The sequence below is a fragment of the Anastrepha ludens genome, chromosome X (genome assembly GCF_028408465.1).
Source record: "Anastrepha ludens isolate Willacy chromosome X, idAnaLude1.1, whole genome shotgun sequence".
NCBI classification, from domain to species: Eukaryota; Metazoa; Arthropoda; class Insecta; order Diptera; family Tephritidae; genus Anastrepha; species Anastrepha ludens.
In genome coordinates this window covers 26457300-26476563 of record NC_071503.1, presented here as the reverse complement: position 1 = coordinate 26476563, position 19264 = coordinate 26457300, and the positions used below count along the sequence as shown (strand labels likewise).

At 39.7% G+C, this 19264-nt stretch overlaps 1 protein-coding gene across 1 annotated transcript; it reads right to left on the bottom strand.

Annotated features, from left to right (window-relative positions):
* Positions 1 to 15365: 15365 nt before the first annotated feature.
* LOC128869837 (uncharacterized) lies at positions 15366 to 16820 on the bottom strand. The gene has a single exon (XM_054112436.1). The coding sequence runs from the start codon at positions 16818 to 16820 to the stop codon at positions 15366 to 15368; it is 1455 nt and encodes a 484-aa protein (XP_053968411.1).
* Between the last annotated feature and the right edge of the window lie 2444 nt (positions 16821 to 19264).

Here is a 19264-nt window from a genome sequence, read left to right as displayed (position 1 = left end):
GCTTATTCCAAGCTTTTTCAACAGTGAAGATTTTCTCATTTGTGAAAAAAAAATTTCATTGCCGCTGAACGCGTGCCACCGAAGACGCTGCATCTGTCGAGTCTTCTTCAAGCGCGTTGTCAAAAGATGTGGTCATCCGTGGTTTAGTGACGGAAGGCTTTCATGTGGAGATCATCTCTAATTAGTTTTGACATGGATATGGACGATAAATTAATTTCCTGGAACTGATTTTCTGCTTTCCAAGGGGATTTTGTGAATTCTTTCTCGTACGGCTGGTTCGAACCACCTGTTACTGTAGATGTTTGGAAAAAACGATTGATCGTGCGGTAAACAAACATTTTCGAAATACTTAATTTTTTCAGCAATTTATTAATTACACTTGAACTTTTACCACACTTATGTATGTAAGGCAACCACTGTATTGCGATTTTCCTTAGCGCCCCATTCCATTGGTAACAAGCGAAATTTGCCACGAAGCTGAGTTTAATTTATGAGTAGACAATACATACGAACAAAAGCAAAAATAACGTAACTTTTTTCTCCGAATTTGTTCTCGCCGCATGCATTTCCAAATTTGTTACAGAATTTATATCAAGACTAAATATATTTTGTATGCTCTTAAAACAGTACATGGGCATTTTACGACATTAGTCTTCACTTTCCATTTAAAAAAGTACTTAGATAGTTCATCCAAATAAATGCTAATCAAATTATTGGCTTTAGAAGCATTCTGCAATGAACCTAATACCATAATGTCATCTGCTTGGCAAAGTGTTAACATATTTGTATTTTCTAATGGTGGATCAAATAAATCAGCTAAGAATACTCGTATATTAAATAGTATTGGATCTAACAAAGACCCTTGTGGAACACCGGCTGCATTGTCTCTTAGCACAGAACAATTATTATTCAAATAAACGTAAAAGCTTCTGCTATTCAAATAACGCATAGAAAGCGACAGATATTAATATCAAATTTAAATACCTTGTACATTTTGTAAATAATGCCCTCTTTCCAAGCTGTGTCAAATGTTTTTTCACTCAATACTTATTTCTATTGTGGTCCAGCGGCGGTTGGGATCGAAAACACAAAATCTAAAAGCAGTGTTAATGCGTGATTTGTTGAATGCAAGTTCCGACAATTGAATTGAGTATCTTTAAAGGCATTGTTACCCAATTTTGATTTGTATAAAAAAAAATTCAAAAAACTTGCCATTATTAGATAATAAAGAGATGGGTCTGGGACCGATTTTGGATTAGAATCTTGTTGTGGAATTGGTACAATTTTAGCACATCTCCAGGAAAATAGCAAATGTTATATGCATGTTTAAATAAAATAACTAGATAAAGCCAGAAATACGCTTAAGTTTGTCGAGGAAGAAAATTAGTTAATTATTCAATAGTTAGAGTGAAATTCATTGCATGAAATTCAACTGGATTTGTAAGTTCTTTGTATTTAGTTACACCTTCTTCAGCAATAAATACCTTGTATGTTTTGTTTAATTGTGTTAGATAAATTTCACCGTCAGCTGTTAATTATAATTAACCTGTTAGCGCGGAAAGAAAGAGATTGAACTACATGTTCAGAGAAGCTTTATTTCCAAGATTTATGTTCTGCATGCGAACTTGCTCAAAGTTACACTTTGATACAATACCTTATCAATCTTCTTGGGGAGCTCCTCACTCGAATTCACTTGAATAGTCTACCACAAGTTCTGGTAAGTGCAAATTTTGTTTTAGCCCACATAATTTTTTGATTTTTCTTTAAGTTTTTTATTCATTCAAATTTGGAGCACTTCGCCCAATAATCATCTTCAACTAAACGAATGCGGTCACCTACAATTATACTCAAGTTTCGTATTGTCTTGTATTGGCATTGGTTTTGGGTAGGCACGATTCGAAGCAAGGGACACCCTAATAGCCATCTATGCAAAACTCTTCCATTAGCATTTATTTACGCATCTCCCCAGCCTGGGTGACGTGCATTCAAATCATAACATATGACTATCTCTTTTGTTCTTGCACTGAGCGCTTTCAATACTTTTTCTATGTAGATCGTTGGTACAAAGTCTGTCCGCTTGGCTAGCTACAAATGGCAGCAAAAGAAATGCGATTGCCATCCAAAATAAGAACCTCTGTTGCAGTTGCCTCTAGAAATATCGATGATCCGAGTACAACTCTATTGTAGTGGAAGTTTTCCCTTCCAGTTGCCTGGCTCGTATTGCTGTTTTTAAGAATGTTTATTAACTGTGGAACATAATTGTAATTACGGAAAGAGATATTGGCCCGTTGATTAAGTCGGAGCTGAGCCGCAAGCACAGGTTTGTGTTGCTGCAAAAATAAATTAAAGTATTGTCTTGTAGCCGCCGTAGCCGAATGGGTTGGTGCGTTACTACCATTCGGAAGTCACAGAGAGAACGTAGGTTCGAATCTCGGTGAAACATCAAAATTAAGAATAACATTTTTCTAATAGCGGTCGCCCCTCGACAGGCAATGGCAAACCTCCGAGTGTATTTTTGCCATGAAAAAGCTCCTCATAAAAATATCTGCTGTTCAGAGTCGGCCTGTATCTGTATGTCCCTCTATTTGTGGAACAACATCAAGACGCACACCATAAATAGGAGGAGGAGCTCGGCCAAACACCCAAAAAGGGTGTACGCGCTAATTATATATTGTACAATATATGTATATATGTAAAGGGTGGTTAAGTTTCAAGGGCCGGTGTTGATTTTGAATAAAATACAATTTTTTTAGGAAAATATTGTAATTTCTCTTTTTTATGATAATATTGGTATGGCTCAATTACGTATGGAACTGGTGGCAGGAAATGGCAACAGTTTCGAAGAAAATCATCTTCAGTGATGATTCATATTTTCTCCTCAGTGGATTCGTCAATAAGCATAATTGCCGCATTTTGGCGAATGATAATCCAAGAGTGATTACCGAAAAACCAATGCACCTACAAAGAGTGACTGTGTGCTGCGGTCTATGGGCCGGCGGCATCATTGGGCCGTATTATTTCCACAATGAGGCCGGTCAGGTAGTTACTGTGAATAGAGTTCGCTATCGTGAGATGATAACGAATTTTTTCTGGCCCGAATTCGCAGATATGGATGTGGACGATATGTGGTTTCAACAGGACGGTGCCACTTGTCACACAGCTAACGAAACAATGGCTCTTTTGCGCGAAAAATTTGATGGCCGAATAATCTCACGTCGCGGCGATGTCAATTAGCCGCCAAGTTCAAGTGATTTGAAACCGTTGGACTTCTTTCTTTAGGGTTATTTGAAAGAAAAGGTGTACGTCGCTAAGCCAGCAACAATTCAAGAGCTAAAGGATGAGAAAATTCGGCGCATTACGGCATAGAACCTCAATTATGCCTCAGCGTCATCGAAAATTTGGACCATCGGATGGAGGAGTGCCGCTGAGACCGCGGTGGCCATTTGGCCGATATTTTGTTCCGTACGTAATTTAGCCATATTATCATAATAAAGAGAAATGATAATAATTTCCTAAAAAAATTGTATTGTATTTTATTCAAAACCAACACCGGCCCTTGAAATTTAATCACCCTTTATATGTATTAAACTAAGTACATTTAAATTTTTGTTAAAAAATATTGAAAATTGACAAATTTAAATAATGTAAATAAACGTAACGAGTAAAAAAACAATAAATTTTATTAACATACACAATAGTGGCTATCGTTGTACGTAGCCGTTTTGTTTTTGTTTTTATTGACAAAATGGTGGTGATTTGAATTTCAATATGTGTTTTTCACCATTTTTTTGATTTTCAACAGGTCCAAAAAAATAGTTATTTTCAAAATTTGGAAAATCGGCTACGTACAGCGATAGCCAATGTGATAACAAAAATTAAAAAAAAAAGAAAATTAAAATTGGTTCATTAGTCATCGCGTCAGCGCAGTTGGCAAATGTAAAGAAAACAGAAGATTTCGTGAAAATGATGAACTGCTAAGCATTCATAAGAGGTATATAAGGTCCGGGCACGAAATGGGCGGAATACTCAACACCGAAAGGGACGATTGCTGAGACAGTATCTTTTGCACTGACACAGGAAACTGCAGCAAGCCAGTACTCAAAGTCCATCGGGTTAAAGTTGAAATGTCTCTACTTTGAAGAAACAATTAGCACGCGAGTCCTTTTCTTAAAAGCCACGACACAGCAGTTCGGGTAGAAATTGTTACAACTGCGGTAGGACCGGACATATGGTCTGCAATTGCAGTATACCACGCAGCCAACCGAAGACGAACCCAGGAGGAAGAAAGCGAAGCGCTGAAACTGAAAATGGCACTCCCGATACATAGCGGGCGCTAAACTAAAACGAACCCGCTCTAAGGGGCGAAAACTGGTTCCCAAAGCTGAATGGCCCGCAGTCTCTGTCTCAGTTTGTCAAATTTGACGGAAAAGTAACTTGACGATAAGGAGAACTGTAACTGGTCGACATCAAGTGCTTACTCTAGCCACAGGACTCACGAACTCGATTATCCGGGCAGATTTGGTAAACGGTAATATGAAGTCACCGGTTGGCTACAAGCTCCAGACAGCTACAGGAGAGAGAGCTACGATTTAGAGAAAGGTAGTTTGCGAAGTCGTTATTGGAGACTACATTTGTACTGGCTGAAATCATGGATGAAGTATTAATGGCGTTGATTACATGCTGCTGCACGGACTTATCTTGGATTTGGGTTAAAGGGCTTTGTCATGTCAGAGTATGGAGATACCGCTGAGGACTAGGTATGAGCCAAGTGTGCAGTCCAGAATGGTAAGTAACTGTCAACGAATTCCGCCAAAATTTGAAGGAGTCGTATGGGCTAAGGTGGAAGAAGGCTGTGAGACAGGTGAAGTGTGGTAATAGAATCTGCTGATGAGATGGCAAAGGTAATTGTGCGAAGAACACTAGTGAAAACGGAAGGAGACAGGAAGATTCCAGTAAGAATCCTAATTAATTTGAAGTCACTAGTTATTTTGGCTATGGAAGCTGTTATTGGGAAATGCGGACTGTAGAAGTCACAGTAAACTGCGATGAACTAAAACAGGAAAGAGAAGTATTCCAGGAAGCAGGAACGTAAACTCCCGATTTCATGAGGACTTCGTTGCAGGAAGTAAGATGGCTAGAAAGGACGGAAGCTAAGAGATTGCCGGAGAAATGCGGCTACATATTCAGCAGTGATTGTGGAAAGTTCGGAAGAACTGCCATCATGAAACATCGTATTAAGTCACGAAAAATGACAGCTACCCCTTACCACCAATAGATGACACTTCAAACACTTAGCCGGTGTGAAAAAGTTTTCTACGCTTGATTTAAAAAGTGGTTACTGGTAAGTGGAAAGACCGTCTAATGGACTATGTGCAAATACGTGTTGGTCTATCTGGATGACATCACCATCATGAGTAAAAGTTTTGGCGAATAACGGTTGAATCCGAAGATGTTTGCCTTTTTTAAAACAGAAATCACGTATCTTGGACATTATGTGAAAACCGAAGGCTTCAAGACAGATGAAGAGAAAATAATGGCTGTAATAGCGTGAGCACGATCAAGAAATGTGCACGAAGTGCGAAGTTTCCTCGAACTGTGCAAGTAAATACCGTCGTTTTGTTACAGGATTCGCAAATGTTGTCCAGAGTCTCCACAATCCCACTAAGAAGAATTGTGCATTTGTGTGGCACAAATAACTGGAGAAATCTTCCCAGCTTTTTTGTACTGCGCTTATGTTAGCGTATTCGGTCGCGGGAGAAATGTGCGTTGTGGATACAGATACTGGCACATACGGAATAGGTGGGGTATTGTCAGAGATCATCAATGGGAAAGAAAAAGTGATCGGATACTGTAGCGGAGTCCTCGAAAAGCAGAATATGAACTACTACGTGACCAGACGGCTTTATCTGAGAAATTATCAAGTAAATAAGATTTGGCAACACTATTAACATTTTATGGGATAAATTTAATACTACTGTCTAAGGAGGACCATTCTAAGTTTCTCAATTGTAGTCGCAGAGAATCCTGCTATTATGTTGTGTACGTGAGCTTTATACATTGAATCAGCACATGCCGGCGGAACATACGATGCACTAGTAAAAATATATGAAAGGGCCCGTACAAGAAAACCTCGTTGTCCCAGCAGAGAATCATCATTTTCCCAAGCAGCAACTGAAGTACGATAATATCTTTGAACTGCTATTAGAATTCCGCCACGTTTATACACACCAGTTTTCCCAAAATCCCTGTCCTAATGCAAAAAATTATTCAGGTTGGAGTCAAAGTATATCCTCTTACAAAAATTAGCGTTCAGTCAGGTCACAATGGGAACATTCTCTCTTGATTGCAACAACGAGTTTGTGTTAAATTTTGCATTAAAATGGGTTAAATGGTGCGAAAACTTTAGAAACTGTTTCGTTAATTATACCCCTAAGAAAACAGCCGTTTACGAGTGGTATGTGGGCCTCAGAATACTTCGAATACTTTCAGAGCCGTTTGTATCCATTGGGACGACATGACCCAGCCAACGGAGCCGCTGGATCTTCATTTTGTGCAATATGTATATATGTAGTCGAAAAGCTCATACAGCTCTTTGTTCCTATAATACTCGCCGTTGACACTGACAACAAACACTCCAGAAGACGCCTCAAGTACATTGTCATCGGCTCAACTTCAACGCCTTACGATAGGGCAGGCATGACGAAAATCTTATAAAGAGTTGGAGTTGGATTTCAACCTTGTTATCGGTGTTAACGCTGGTTCCTAGATAATCGAAGTCTTACACAACCTCGAAATCGTAACAGTAAACAGTGACGTGAGTGCTGATTCGCGAGTGTGCTAACTGTTAGTTTTTGTTTGTTTGTTTGCCGACATTTTACACTCGTTCACCACCAGACCCATTCGTTTTGCTTCTTTGTCCGGTTTGGATAAGTCCAGTTATCAAGTTTATTATCGGCATACCCCAAAAGCTGTATGCTCTTTTAAAAAATTGTGCCCAAGCAATTAAGTTATGCGGCTCGCACGATCTATTCCAGCCTCAGGTTAAAGAAGTCCCATGACAACGAGCCACCCTTTCTGAGCCCTCGTTTGGTATCAGAGAGGGAGATGTCCTTCCTAATTCTGCGCTGCTGGTGTTGAACAACATACCAAAATACCAAATTCATACATCGCGGCATATAAACAACTTCTTTTCGTGCAGTCGAATGCAGCTTTAAAACCGGAAAAAATATGGTGTGCGTCGATTCTATTTTGGTATTTTCCAAGACTAGCCGTATTGTGAATATCTTAGTCGATGGTGGATTTTCCAGGTCTAAGCTCAGAAGCGTGTCTTCCATCCCTCGCAACATTATCGATCTGGTTTCGCGTTTTTCGATCAGGAGGCAGCCACGGTGCTTGGTGTATTTTTTCTGCTGGAATATGGATGTGCGAAAGCTACTCAGAGGATACTTGGGCGAAGCCCGGCAGTTGTTAGCTTATTTAACCGCATGCAGAAGAATTGTTTTAGCCACTCCGAAGTGAATGACGACCTTCACTTGCGAGGAGTTCTACAAATGGAACCATCTTCTTCTCGAACAACTTCAAAATAATAAAATTAACACAGTAAAATCGACTGATTCAGACCGAAAACAAATTCGCACTACTTCAAGTCAGAATACGATTTTTACTCCCTTCGCAAGTCATGGCCATATTTGGGTACCAATCGTTTTCTGTTATTATAAAGTTGAACAATTTGCTTTCCAATGCAACCTCATATAGTTGTTTTGCAGTGTGTCAATTCTTTGATCATATAGTGATTTTTTTAATTTGCATAATGTTTTTCATGTTATAGCCTTTTCGTCAACTTTTTATATAACCACTAGCGGACCCTCACCCGCTTCGCTGGGTGAAAGAAAAATATAAATGAAAAGTGTTCTTTGTTTTTTTCTTGTTTCATCATTTAATTCATGCTCGGCCATTATTTTGTGACTTATTCTAATAACAATGTTTTATTTATTTTAGTGACTTACTCTAATGATTGTAAACTAACAACTTATTCTAAAGCCTTCTGATACACAAAATTTTTGGTTTTATTTTCATGCGGTGTATAAATATAAAGTAACGATGGTTTCCCTACTCGGGAACATCCTACATACAGTTGCCCATGTCCAAAGCATGGATAAGTTAGGTCAGTTCCACATAATTGCAGTGTTTGACCTTGAAACTTATTGATTGTAATAGCAAAAGCAAGGCGAATGGGAAATTGAAGTCGCTTAAAATCAAAAGTCAAATCTGTTGAAATCATTGGAATGCGCGGAATCAAAACATCTTCACCTTTAAATTTGCCTTTCAAAATTGTTGCTTCAATTACATTGTTCATTGTCCGTTTCACTGCTAATCTTGTTCCATTGCATAGTTTCGGCTGATTGATATTTCGCAACATAATGATCACTGCGCCGATTTTCAATTGGAAACGATGTGGTGGCAAGCCAGGCAAGTTAAGTGAATTCAAAAATTCAATTGGATAACTCACTACATCGTCGGGATTAGTGATTGAATCAATTGATTTATAGGTGACAACTTCACCTGGAATTTGAGTCAAAATACTGGCATTGATTTCATTGACATCGACATTTTTGGCAGCTAATATAGCTCTCTCGCTTAGCCAATCTTGATTTCGATAGTTTGGTGCAATATTTGGGAATACATTTTGCACTAATTGTACTCTTTATTCTGTTACGGTACAAAAATTAGTTGGAAGTGTGATCATGCCTGTATTCTTATCAATTGGCTTTCGTCCATTTATAGTGCACCACCAAATATGTTTGTATTATTTCGAAAATCTTTCAGTGTTCTATTTAAGGCTTCCAGAGATTTTTTATGAGCCATCGTACATTCATCCCATACAATAATTTTACATGTTTGTAAAACCTTTCCCATTTCAGAATTTTTAGAAATGTTGCAAGTTGGTTCTTCATTTACTTGCATATTTAATGGTAACTTTAATGCAGAATGTGCAGTGCGACCGCCGTCCAATAAAGTTGCCGCTATTCCAGATGATGCCAAAGCCAATGCAATATTATTCTGTGATCGAATGGTGGTCAAAATTAACGACAACAAAAACGTTTTTCCAGTCCCATCTGGTGCATCTAAGAAGAATATTCTTCCTCTTTCATTTGCAACATTGTCTATAATTGGGTCATATGCTTCCCTTTGTTCTGTGTTTAATTTTGGTAGGCTTGTTGTTGCAAATGTGTTCAGATCATTTCGATCATATTCTTTTTCACGTCTTAATTCTACATTGTATACATCATGCATCGGACGATTTGGTGCGATCATACCTAACTCACTCAGAGTTTTATTTGCAATCATCAGCCAAAAGTCTTCGATTTTAATTAATGCCTCATTATATATTTCATCTGTATAATTCAAACTTGGATTTGCAGTAATGCGACGTACTTGATGTAGGATATCTTCTGTCATGTATTCTTGGTAAGTACTCCACAATTCTTTTGGGTTTGCTGGGAAACATGTAGCAATAATGATGGCAAATAGTGTTCTTATTTGGTGTGAAGAACTTGTTGCACATGCATCCATAAGAGTTGCATCCCACTGATTATCATTTTCAAGCAAATTCAATTCTTTCCATGCTTGCTGATAAGTATAACAAAGATGACCATTAACTCGTTTCAAACTTTCGAATGATCTTGGGCCGGGAATATCAACTAAGAGTAACGTAAATAGAAACATTCCACTTTACTTGGATGCACAGTGTAAAGTCGTCCGATTGCATCACCCAAATGAACACCTGGATATCCATCTACAGGTGATTATTTATTTTCACAGTGATTATTTATTTTCACAGTGACTGTTTTTCCATTATCTTCTGGTGATCTTCTACGGTACAATGGATATCCATCATTTCCAGTAATTGTTTCAGCAATTAATTGCCTTGGGTAGTTTTTTGAACATTTACCATCAACCATACATGGAGAATTTTGATTTAACGTACCACACGGTCCATGAATCATGTTTTTGGTTACAGTAGTATGTTATTCTGGATCTTCATTTATATCTGGAATTTCAGCACATATAATATGATCAATTTTATCTGTGGTCAGTTTTTGTTTTAACCAAATCAAAATATGCGCATGAGGCAAGCCTCTTTTTTGCCATTCCACAGAATACATGAAACATTGTACATCTCCGTAAACTTTATGTTTTACAATAAAATCTATTAGAGACTGTAGCTTACGTCTAAACACTCTTGCAGTAATGTCATGCCTATCAGTAGCTGATTGCCCAGTATATAAATGATTCTTAATATCATCCCATTGGATTGCATGTGAAAGTTGTGAATAAGTCGGGTCGACTATAATTTCTGACATAACACATTGCATCTTGGGCGTATTCATGCAAATGCCTTGGACTGCCTGTATACGATGAAGGTAATATTACCATTTTACCAATGTTATTAACGTTGGTATCGTTGTTAATTGCATCTCGTAAGTCTATGTATTCGTCACAGCGCAATTTTCTTTGGTTGAATCTAATGTAATTCAATCGTTCTGTTTCTATTTTCGCATACATGTCAATATACTGATGAAATAATTTACGATATTTTAAAATGTGATTCTCTTGATTTTCTCTTATCATGATTCTGTATGCATAATAATTCATTATTTATTTCTTGACCATTTGCTGGATTTATTTGTTTTATATCAATCGAATAACCATCTTCACCACGACAGAACATAAGAGGATATTGTAATGCATCATATTTTCGATGCGTTGGGTTGAAATTCATCTCCAGACATAACAATTGCAACCTCGTTGCTTGAAGTTGGTGGATTGTGTCTTCCACGATGTTCGCCGGTAGGCGTTTTATTTGCATCAATTTTAATTTTATGATTATCAGATGATAATCTTTCGATTGTTGTTTTAAAGCTTTGCACCAAAACATTGTGTGTGTGTAATAAATCTTGTAACTCTCTCATAATGACTCTGTTTATATTTCTGGAAAATGCACACCGTGCTTCAAGTTCATCATCGTTGTCATTAATGCAATAAATTTGCAAACATTTTGACTCTTGATCGGGTAGTGCTAGTAATGAGCCTATTAAGTGATATGCTTGCCCTTGAATCTGAAAAAAGCCATAATTTGTGTCCATAAAATCTAATGATTCATTAGATGTGTCAGCGAATGTTGTTGAACGTTGAAGTTTATGTATTACCTTGAACGTTGGCATGAAGTTATCGGATATACTTTTCCCAGCACCAAAAGATGTCATTTGAAAACATGAATTATATGTGGAAATTTTTTCAAGAAAATGTTTGGAATCGGGTGATGTTCCCGATAATAATGTAGCTAATGGTTCGGGCGGGTATTGTATGTCTGGTAAACGAACTTTTCCTGCAGCGCAACACATGCCTGGTGTTTGAGTTTTGAATTTCAATGCTTGACAAAATCCGCAAATTTTATCCATACTTCCAACGACAACGTATTTGTGAGATGAATAATCAAGTTGTGGATCCATATTGAAATGCTGCACCATTCAAATTTACAGAATTGATATTTATTGGCCGATTTTGAGAACGTGACCTAGTACGATCTCTTTATTGACTTAATCTATCAGCATGATTTTCCTCACTTTCATTTTGTCTGTGATTTTGCACATTTCTATTGTGACGTGTGTTACGTCCGATGTTAGCATGTCGTCTACCTCTCGGCATTTCTTTTACCGAATCAAAGTGGTCTTCTTTATGTCACTCTGAACTCTTGATTGCTACTTTTCTTAGTTTTAAACTGGAATTCAAATTAACACACTGTTAGCGCCATCTTTTAAAAATATAATTGAACTGTGAGCACGCGTTGAAATGAAAATTACACAGAACAGAAATGGGAAATGATCAGCAAAAATAATATATAAGCTGATGGCCTAGTCGCTAATGCTTTTTAATTCTTTGTGATTGTAATTCATTACTTTTCCAATTTTCAAATAATAATAATAATAATAATATATATTTTTGAAAGTTTTCTTGAAAATATCTACGGAAAGTGTGAAAACAATCTCTTTTCTTAAATATCTTAAGTAAAAACTTCTAAAATATTAATTATTTTTGCCGATTTCTGTTGTGTGTATTTTTCACACCATTTATTCACTGTTTCACTTTTTTTTTTTTTTGTTTTTTTTTTTTTTTGGAGGTGGCAAAAAGCATTGAAAGCCGAAAAGTGTGAGACTTGTCTTTCGACTCACCCACTAAAAACCCCACCCCAGCTCCGTTTCCCTCCCGCGGGACGACCGTTAGGTAATACTTCACGGGAGGGGGAGCGGCCTATTGCCTCTTCATGAAAATCTGTGCTGATGTTCAGCACTTCGCAGTTTGGTATTTACTTATCGTTAAGTATTAATTCTGGGAGGGGAGCGGCCTATTGCCTCTACTTGAAAATCTGCGCTGCTGTTTAGCGTGACGCAATTTGGTGATTCCTAATACCGTTAAGTATTACTAGGTACTACTTCACGGGAGGGGGTGTGGCCTATTGCCTCTACGTAACAATCTGCGCTGTTGTTCATTGCGACGCAGCTGGGTAATTACTATCCTTGCCATGTTACTGACAGCGGACCAATGTTCTTCTGAGTCAAGCATGATATCTACTAGGTTGTTAACCATTATTGGCTTCCCCACCCTATCACTCAATTCTACTCTTTCCAGCTCGAAACGAGGGCAGACAAAGAAAACATGTTCTGCATCTTCAACTAGACTGTCGCAAAAGGTGCAGTACGGGTCATCTTCGTGCTTAAATCTATGCAGATAAGCCTTAAAGCATCCATGCCCACTAAGTACTTGGGTCAGGTAGAAATCTATCTGACCATGCTTTCGATTTATCCATCTTGTGATATTCGGGATCAATCGATATGTCCATCGTCCGTTCATGGAGTTCCTCCATTCCTCCTGCCAAGTACGGATGCTTCGCTCCCGTTCAGTCCTTCGGTTAGTCAGCTGTGCTGGATCCGCTCGATGTTTTCGTATTTCGGCGAATTCTAGTGCAGTCAGCTTAACTGGTAGCATACCCGCGAGGACTAATACAGCATCTTCCGATACTGTGCGGAATGCACAGCACACCCTGAGGGCACATAACCGGTATACCGATTTAATGCCTTTCATGTATGTGCTGCAGTTAGTTGCTTCGACCCAGGCTGGTACCGCATATAGCAAGATAGATGATACCACACTGCTAAGCAACTTCCTAGAAGCCTGCCTAGGTCCTCTCGTATTCATCATAATACGTGTCAATGCGGTTACAGCCTTCGCTGCTTTATCGCTGGCGTATGTTAGATGCTGTTTAAAGCTTAACCTGTGGTCAATCATTACTCCGAGATATTTGATGTACAGCTTAGATTCTAGTGCGTGGTCACCTACTCTGAGATTTGCTGTTTCAACTATTTTCCTGCTACTGATGAGAACTGCCTCTGTTTTATGGTTTGCAAGGCTTAACCCACTAATGCGCAGCCAATCTTTTGTAATTTCGACCGCTTGATTGCAAATCGATTCGGCCTGGTTTAGGAATTTAGCAACGACTACGATTGCAATGTCATCAGCAAACCCTATGATTTGGGATCCTGGAGGTAGTTGGAGACGCAAAACTCCATCGTACATTATATTCCAGAGGAGTGGGCCCAACACTGACCCCTGTGGTACTCCTCCGGTTACTCTGTACCTTTTCATTCCTTCGTCGGTTTTGTATTGCAGCACTCTGTTAGTGAAGTAGCTTGCAACAATTTTCCGAATGTAGGCTGGGACTCGGAAATTCTCCAGCGCATTTAGGATTTTGCCCCAGTTTGCTGTATTAAATGCATTTTTTACATCTAACGTTGTGACTAGGCAATATTCTTTATCTCCGTAGAGCCAGCGAGAACCTTCAATCGCTTTGTGAGCAATCCGCTTAACCGCTATAACAGCATCTGTGGTAGAGCGTGTTTTACGGAAGCCATATTGGTGCGGCGATAACCCTCCGGCACTATCGATGGAAGATTCCAGGCGATTTACAATAAGCCTCTCTAGTATTTTCCCTGCCGTGTCCAGTAAGCATAGTGGGCGGTATCCTGAGGGGTCTTCCGCCGGCTTAGACCCTTTTGGTATTAGCACTAGCTTTTGCAGTTTCCACTCTTTCGGGAATGTGCATTCTTCTAAGCAGGAGTTGTAAACATCCACAAAGATTTCTGGATGCTTTTGGATTGCCAACTTAAGGGCTTCATTCGGGATCGCATCGGGCCCGGGTGCCTTATTGCCTTTGATCTGCTTGCAAATGTGCAAAATTTCGTCAGCGTTGGCCAGGCATCGATTTCCATCGTCCTCCATACAGCTGGCCGCGTTGGCTGCGATGCCTTGGTGTTGGGGGAACAATGTTTTGACCACGTTGCGCAGAATAACCGGGCACGTCGTGGGCAGCGGTTTGAAGGCTTTTGTTTTTTTCATCACTAGCTGGTATGCAAATCCCCATGGATTGCTGTCAGCATCCTCGCATAATTTTTGGAAGCACTGGCGTTTGCTGCTCTTAATTGCGTTTTTTAGCGTTTTCCTTTTTTGTTTAAATAAGAGTCTGTTCCTTTCAAAGCTGGCCGTTCCTCTTGACCGCTGATATGTTCTTCTTGCTCTATTGCATTCTTCGCGTGCTGCAGAGATTTCTTCCGTCCACCAGTAAACGGGCTCTCTGTGGTTTTTATTAGGCCTTGTTTTACTCATAGCAGCATCACATGCTTTAGTGAGTTGCCTCATGACTTGGTTAGTTTTTTCAGCCGCATTTCCAGTAGGTGTAAAATTTGCCATCATTATCTCGAACACTTCCGGGTCCAAAGTTCCAACCCGGTACCTGACCTCGTTCGAGTTAGATGGCTTCGGCCTATCATGTTTGCCTATAACGCAAAGTATTGCAAAGTGATCGTTACCAGTGTAATACTGGCTAAGGGACCATCTCGTACTACTCACGAGGCTAGAGCTAATAAATGTCAGGTCGATTATTGACCCTTTCCCTGCTCTTTGGAATGTTTGCTGGTTCCCGGTATTCATAAGCGCTATGTCAAGCATAGCGAACGCTTCTAAAAGGGCTTTACCTCTAGGGGTGGTTCGAGGGCATCCCCAGTTCACTGCCCAAGCGTTAAAGTCGCCAGCTACAATGACCGGACTATGGTCTATACTCGTCATTCGTGACCTAGTTATTCCACAATTCCATATAGCCGATTTGCCTGTTGTGTCGGATACCCAATCATTCCCATTTCCGTATTTATAGGGTTCGCTGAGTATTGCAATATCTATTTTGTGCTCTCGTACGGACTGTTCGAGCAGGCTTTGAGCCTTCTCGCAGTGATTTAAATTCAGTTGGAGAAACTTCATTTATGTCGCATTTCTTTGAGTGCTCTTTGATATAAAGGGCACTTGTTGCTAGTCATCGCGTGTGCGGTGTCGCTTATTTGTTTCTTTTTGCAAATTAAGCAACTTGCTGTTTGGGTACAACTCTTCGCCTGGTGATCTTTACTGCCGCATTTAAAGCAGGACTTGGTGAAGTCATCCGTACTTTTGCATCTCGCTGCGACATGCCCGTACTCCATGCACTTGAAGCACCTTTGCGGCTCAAGTTTTTCTCCAATACGGCAGATAACTGACCCAATCCGTATTTTTCCTGCTGCTGTAAGCTTAGTGGCGATCTCTGGTGTAACTTTAAGGGTCGCCGTTTGCGTCCCACCATAAGCTTTTCGCAAGTTAGCAACTGCAGACAAAGGCACATTTAGTTCCCTGAATTGGCTAGTTATGGCTTCATGAACTTCGTCTTTCGTCGTGATTTCGTCGAGATCACGAATTTCGATTTGGTGTAGTTCAGTTAATGCCCTTACTTCCACTACATCTCCTAAGGCAGCTTTAATTGCTTCGTTGATCTTCTGAGTGTTTGGATCAGATGATCGCTCAAGCACCAGTAGCAAGTCCCCATTTGCAGTTTTCTTAACACCATATACTTTCGAGTTAAGCTCCTGCAAACATGGCTCTGTTTTCACACGTTTTAGAATGTCAGCGTATGAGACATTGCCAACGCTTTTCACGACGATCGCGTCTTTACGGGGCGGTCTCTGTCGCCTGCGATTTCCCCTCGTGTTTGCTTCGTTTCTTTGTTTCCCGTCTATTTTTGGGCTTTTATTGTTGTTTCCTTTACGGTTTTTCTTATTTATTACCGTGTTCCATCCTTCGGAGCTTGTTTGCTCTTTTGTTGATACCGGCGTTGCCTTCAGTGTTCCATCGCGGTCACTTTTGCTCTTTTTTGCCGGGCTTTTCCGTGCAGCGACTGTGTCTATACATCTCTTTGGCGTACCATCCGTGACGCGCTTTATAAGAGGCGATGTTTGTGTGCATTCATTTTTTGCTTCGAGAACCACACTTTTTGACCCTTTTAGCATCCTTATTCTAGAAGTCAGAATCGACCTTTCTAACTTTCTATGGAGCTCCGAAATGCTCGAAACCAGATCACGCATTGGCTGGTTAATGTTACGCTTTGGGAGTTCCATCATCTCCGTTAGCTCTTTAATTTTGGCACTGATGCTGCGGTTGAGCTCTTCTGTTGTGGCCTCCTTTGCGACACTGCTGTACTGCATGCATGGTGACGCAGATCGGGTTCTTCCAATCAACGGAGGCGAATGAGCCAATCTCGAGCTCCTTTGAAAGGGGTTTTTTACCAGCTCCCCACTGCTGTTACTGCCGTCTGCAGTCTCCTTTGGCAAATCCAATGATGGATTGGTTGTTGCTATTTTAGCTTTTTCTAAGGTATTTATGTTTAAGTTCTGATTGCTTGAATTCATGTTGTTGGACCCCAACTCGTAAGCCGTTATCCCTATCCCGGTGCGTAGTCACTTATTCATGATTCCATGGTTATCTTTGCAAGCAGGGAGGCCATGCGAGGGTTGACGAAGGCTCCTTATGAGAGCCTAAGTTCAGAGCCGAATCAGTGCTAACGAGGAATGTTACATCTAGACCTACGCCGACACTTAATGGCGACGGGATATGGAGCGTTCTTAGAGATTTGCCATAGTTTTAACGGGGTGGGGGCGCCTGCACCATTAACCTGAATGCCATTTCAGCTAGATTTCACTCTGCTTACTAAAGAAACAGAATAGTGCAGCCGTCAGCTCGTGGCAGTATGTTCCAAACATTTTCCAGTATATCGTAATTAAGACCTTACTGAGCTCGATCTTAATGTAGATCATATTAAATTAGCAGCCGCCCCTAACATGGGGGACAGACGCTGACCAGGGAGCTGCCCAATATGAGTCAGTCGCTTCTGGATTTTTGTATTTTCACCATGCCTTTGCATGGTGAGGGGGACACTTATTTTATTAAAGGCGGTGTCGTTTCGCCTTTGTCACAGAAACCTCTTCGGATTAGCTAGCTTTTAGACCGCTTCCTCCGTTTCTGCCGCTCATTGTCGGGGGCTGCTTATTTGTTAGAACTTATTCGCAACTAACCTGCTACTACAGGCCGTCCGGCTATCCGCAACCTGCCGACCCCCACGGTAGCTTAGAGCCCAGCTTAGTCGCCCGATCCCTGGGGAGCGCGACCTCCATACATATGTATCTACTGTTTCACTTGTTATCAATCATTTGCAAAATTAATATATATTTCGTAAATTTTTCGTGAAAATATCGTTGGAAAATGTGAAAACAATCTCTTCTCTTAAATATTTCTGTCGCACTTTTTTTATCTCTTTGGTTGATGCCTGGAAACTGCTTCACTTGAACACTTTACCAAATAAAACACTTTCTTGTTAGTTTTAACACTTACTTTCACTATGCACTATTACTGATAACCTTTGGTAATCTTCTAAGAAAACGGCCTTGCTTAAGTACTTTTTTAGCGACGACCTGTTCAGGTTCGTTGAGCTAATGGTTTTACTTCGGTTATCCCGAAGTGTGTAAAGAAGAAGTATTTAAGCAAAGTGTTAAGTTAGTCACAGCAGCATTGTGTTACGATTAATTATTGCAGGCGGTCAGCTACTGCTGTGCCTGCTAATTTGTATGTTTCTATTCTATGCGAATGCAGGCGTGCAGCCACTGCTGTATGAATATATGTATATGTATGTATGTTTGCATTCCATTGAAATGTATGTAATGGGATGAAAATTTAGGCATAAATACTGCTGTGTTAACTTGTACATATGTGAGTAAAATGTACGCCCCATGCAACCGTTTACAATAAGAACCACACGCGTAAAAGGAACGCTGCCTCGTGTATACTGTGTGTTGACGAAGAAGTAAAGGAGATTTTAACCAAACATAGTTACAAACCTTCTCCACATGTGTCTCTTCAATGTGGCAAAGTTTGATTAAAATCGGTTGAGCCATTCTCCGTAAAGTTCATCACAACGCGAAAAACGGCTGAATTTTTGTATATATAGACTAGCAAACCCGGCCCACTTCGCTGGGCACATTAAAATAGAATAGATATGGTTTAGAACAGAAAAGATATGGTTTTCATATTATTTATTTCTTTATTCTTTATTCAAGGGTGAAAACTGGTTCTTCTAAATTCATCCCGCATATTTCTAAAGTTTGCCCTTGTGATTTATTGATAGTTATTGCAAATGCTAAACGAATGGACAGTTGCAAACGCTTGAATTCAAATGGCAATTCAGGTGGAATCATTGGAATTCTTGGTATTAGAACGTCTTCATTCTTGAATTTGCCAATTAAAATAGTTGCTTGGATAACATTATTCATCAATCGTTTGACTACTTCATTTTGTTCTTGACGTTCTTCTGATGTCGCGTTATTCCGGGCATTTCTCATGCGCCTATTGTTATTTGTCGAACGACCAATATGAGTACGTGATTGTCTTGGCATTTATACTGTAATAAACATGATTGTAATTATGGTATTCTGAAATTCTAAAACATGTTTTTTTTCAATTTTGTGGATTATATTTTCGATGCTTATGTGTTTAAAAGCCCAAGTCCACATGGCCAGGATTATTTTATTTTGTTGTAATTTTCTTAAATCATACACTTTGCACTTACGTCTTCTCCTTATGGCGTCCAAATCAGAAAGAAATATTGACACATTGTAACTCACACTGTCAATTTGACAGTTCAGTTTCGCCCCAAGCGTTAAATAAGTAAACGACATTATGGCTGGTTCAAAAGAACGCTGTACGCGTTGCCGGTGTTCCGAATTACAGCCAAACTTTACGAAACCCATTTTCAATACTTACTTAACAATGTGTGTAAGTTTGGTTTAATTCGGTGCAAAGA